This window comes from Galeopterus variegatus, unplaced genomic scaffold (assembly GCF_000696425.1).
Source record: "Galeopterus variegatus unplaced genomic scaffold, G_variegatus-3.0.2 Scaffold2435, whole genome shotgun sequence".
NCBI classification, from domain to species: domain Eukaryota; kingdom Metazoa; phylum Chordata; class Mammalia; order Dermoptera; family Cynocephalidae; genus Galeopterus; species Galeopterus variegatus.
This window is the reverse complement of record NW_007728546.1, coordinates 81,696-85,321: the sequence shown is the minus strand read 5'-3', so window position 1 is coordinate 85,321 and position 3,626 is coordinate 81,696. Positions and strand designations below refer to the sequence as shown.

Here is a 3,626-nt window from a genome sequence, read left to right as displayed (position 1 = left end):
TGACCGGCTGCACCGGCGCTCAGCCAGTGAGCTCACCGGCCATCCCTATATAGGATCCGAACCCGCGGCGGGAGCACTAAAGTATTCCCAGTGCGGCACTCTCCCGAGTGTGCCACGGGCTCGGCCAGGACATTCCTCCTCATCCTCCCACCCCATTCTCAGCCCTGCCATCCCATCCGCTAATAATACTTGCCCTTTCAGCCTTCTCTCCCCGAGTGGGGACTTACTGAAAGATAAGTAGGGCAAATCAGGAGGAATAAAGTCCTCCTTTCCCCAGGCCAGGGTCTTGAACACCCCCTCCCCAGCCTGCCATTGGATGTGGGTGGGAGAGAGGATTGCGGGGAAACAGCTCCCCTATCCCCACGCTTTCAGGGGCTGTGCGCTTGCCCCACCCTTCGCCTCTCCCCATCCCTGTGGGCAACTCCACTCTTAATTTGCTTGGGCCTCTAACCAGTGACAACATAATGGCTCCTTTGGTACACGTCCTGTCTCAATGCCACCTCCCTTCCCCATTACGTTCTTCCGGCAGCCAAGCTTCAGCAGGGGAGGTCCCTGCAAACCCTCAACCCGACTCCCCCCTGCCTGCTCCCCCAGGAGGAGAGGGTGTCTAGAGGGACCACACTGCAATGCTGAGGAGGTTGCCATGGAAACCCAGGCAGGATGGTGCGATGCCAGGAGAGGGGCAGTGCCCGTGTTCCCTGCAAGGATGAGGAGGGGGGTCAGCGTGGGCCTCTGAGCAGGAGGTACAGAGGTGGGCTCTCACTGCACAGCTTCTGGGGTTCCTCTGTAGACCTTTATCTCAAAGCCAAAGTCAATTCAGGGCACTCTAGCAGCCCTTCTCTCAGTCTTGCGTCCCTCGTGGCCTCTCCAGCTCTTCACACGTATTCCTCTCTGTGTGCAGACCCACCTTCAGAAGTTTGAGTATTCCCAGGCTTCACAGGCGGTTTTATGGGGCCTGTGAAGGTATCAGAGAGGTGGGTTGTCAGGTCTGTGTGTGATAGGGTCTGTGAGGGAAAGTAAATCTGGAAATCCCAGAGAAGACACACTTTCCAGAAGAGGTAAGAGGAGGACTCTTAACCTTTGGGGCAAGGGCTGAAATTGAGTGGGAAGGTGAGCATCAGAGAAGCCTGGCCAGGACGAGGTCCCCAGGCTGCAGGGCTGGGGCTCTGTGGGTGGCTCCCCCACCCCCATCGGGACTCTACCATCACCCATCTTACTAGCCTGTTTAGTCTGTGTCTCTGCCCTGAGCAGGGCCAGGTTCTAGGCTGCACACCAGCTCTGAGGTCAGCTCAGCAATGCCCTGCCTCCAATCAGAGTCCTGTCGGTCCTGCTGCTCCCACCACCAGAGGGTGACCTTGGCAGTGCTCTCAGAGAAGCCTCAATCGTGATCTGACCTTGTTTCCTCTCTGTGCTTGGGGTGGGGTTACAGAAGCGGCCACCAAGAAGCTGCGCAGCAACATCCGACGGAGCACGGAGACGGGCATCGCCGTGGAGATGCGGAGTCGTGTCACGCGCCAGGGCAGCCGGGAGTCCACCGACGGGAGCACGAACAGCAACAGCTCCGAGGGCACGTGCGTGCAGCCCCTCCGTGGTCCTCCAATCAGAGCCAGGGGCAGGGCGGGGAAAGTCTCCCAGTCTGGTTTCCAGCTGAGCTGTCTGCGTCCTCTATGTCCCTTCCTCCCTCCCTCCTCCCCACCCAGACACCCAATGCCTGGGCCCCAGGTCTTCCTCTTGCTGTCTCAAAATACCCCAGAGATCCAGGAGAAGTTCATTCCTTTTGTATGCAAGGGACCCCTGCCTCCTTCCTCCCACCACCTACACACTTCCCTGCTCCAGAGGAGAGGGGTGGAAAATGTGATCCTAAAATCATTTTAAATCTAAAACTATTGTTATGACTTAGATGAGTGGAGTTCTCACAGTAGCCTTGCTTGGAGCTTGGGGAAGGAGACTGGACTAGATCTGTGTTTTTCAAACTGTGGTGACTCGGGCAGGAAGTAAAATCGGTTTAGTGAGTCAAAACCAGCATCAGAAAAAGAAATAGAGAACTCGGGTGGATCCTAAGAAGTAAGAATGAATTACTTTGTGAACTGTTGTTCCAGTTTTTTATGTGTAGATGCACATAGGTCTGTAATGGGTCATGATGTTAATTCTTTTTCTTACAAGTGGGTTACAGTCAAAAATTTGAAAATCACTGGGTTCGATATTTCTTCAGATCTCTTTTAAATCTATGAAACTACAGTTGTATGGCTAAGATGTTCTCCTTCATCAAGGCCCTATGATTTCCAGCCTTAGGATTCTGTGACTCCATTATTTTAGGTTCAGTAATCATTTGTCTCACTGCTACAACCACTTTCATGCGTGCGAGTAGCCACGAGCATTTATTGCATGTTACCATGTGCAGAGCATCACTGGGCACCACTGGTCAGTGATTCTTACACTGGGTTCTACCAGCTTCGATCAGACCAGGAATAGTGATCATTTAACACTGACAACAACCTTAAGGGATGTGAGTGCTACCATTATCTCTGTTTTACAAGTGGGGAAACTGAGGCACAAGAGGACGATGAGGAACCTTACCCAAGGTCACAGCTAATAAGTGGTAGTAGAGTCAGGATTTTAATGAAGGCCATTTGACTCTATAACCTTTGTTCAAAATCTTTACACTCTCTATACCAGCCTCCTAAAATCCTGTGACCTTGAGAGTCTAAGTTCTTTATTTAACCTTCTCAGATCCCATTGTCCTAAGAATGTGATATTAGGCTATTACTGACCACAGCTAATAAAAGTGGGTGGGCCTTGAAGCCCCTTCGTGGGGAATGGAGGCAGAGCCTAGCCAGGGAGAGACACAGGCTCTTTCCGACAAGCGTACACAGCTTGCTGTTCCCTCCCTGCCTGTCATTGGCCAACAAAGACTCAAGGCCAAACTATCCAACAGGATCCTTTCTTGGACAGCCTTTTGTGTCTCTATCCAGAAGCCTGAACCCTTCTAGATCTTAGAAGTTTGTTCAGTCCATTGTAGCTCCTGAGCAGACCTGGGCCTCATCTGTCCTTTCTCTGCTGGGCACACACAGAACATGTAGGCTTGAGGACATGAAAAAGTAGCACTTTTCCCTTGCTCATAACAAGGGAAAAGTAGCACTTTTCGCTTGCTCATTAGCAACAAAACTACCATTTATTGTTTACTATTTTTTCTGGAATTTTTCCCGCACCATCTGTGCTAATCCTCATCATAACCCCCTGAGTGGAGGCACACACAGAACATGTAGGCTTGAGGACATGAAAAAGTAGCACTTTTCCCTTGCTCATAACAACAGCATTAGCAACAAAACTACCATTTATTGTTTACTATTTTTTTCTGGAATTTTTCCCGCACCATCTGTGCTAATCCTCATCATAACCCCCTGAGTGGAGCATCATCCCAGTTTTGCAAACAAGGCTTCTTGGAGCCTCTGTTTTCTCATCTGTAGAATTGGATAATAGCTCCTACCACACAGAGTGGTTGTAAGGATTAAATGGTACAATGCATGTGGAACCTTTAGTGTACTGTCGGCACCTGGCCAGCTTTCAATTACTGTGTTTTTCTTGTTACTATTCCCAGCCCCCAGCCCCCATCATGTCCCCCCCCC

At 51.0% G+C, this 3,626-nt stretch overlaps 1 protein-coding gene across 3 annotated transcripts in view; it reads left to right on the top strand.

Moving 5' to 3' along the window:
- Window positions 1-3,626, top strand: part of RIMS3 (regulating synaptic membrane exocytosis 3) — a 57,663-nt gene that overhangs the window by 25,305 nt on the left and 28,732 nt on the right. For all 3 annotated transcript variants that reach the window (XR_551143.1, XR_551142.1, XM_008581691.1), the window contains exon 4: window positions 1,430-1,571. Coding sequence is in view for 1 of the 3 variants with exons in the window: in XM_008581691.1 (XP_008579913.1) it covers window positions 1,430-1,571 (142 nt within the window). In the remaining 2 variants the exon portion in view is untranslated. The remainder of the gene's footprint in view (window positions 1-1,429; window positions 1,572-3,626) is intronic.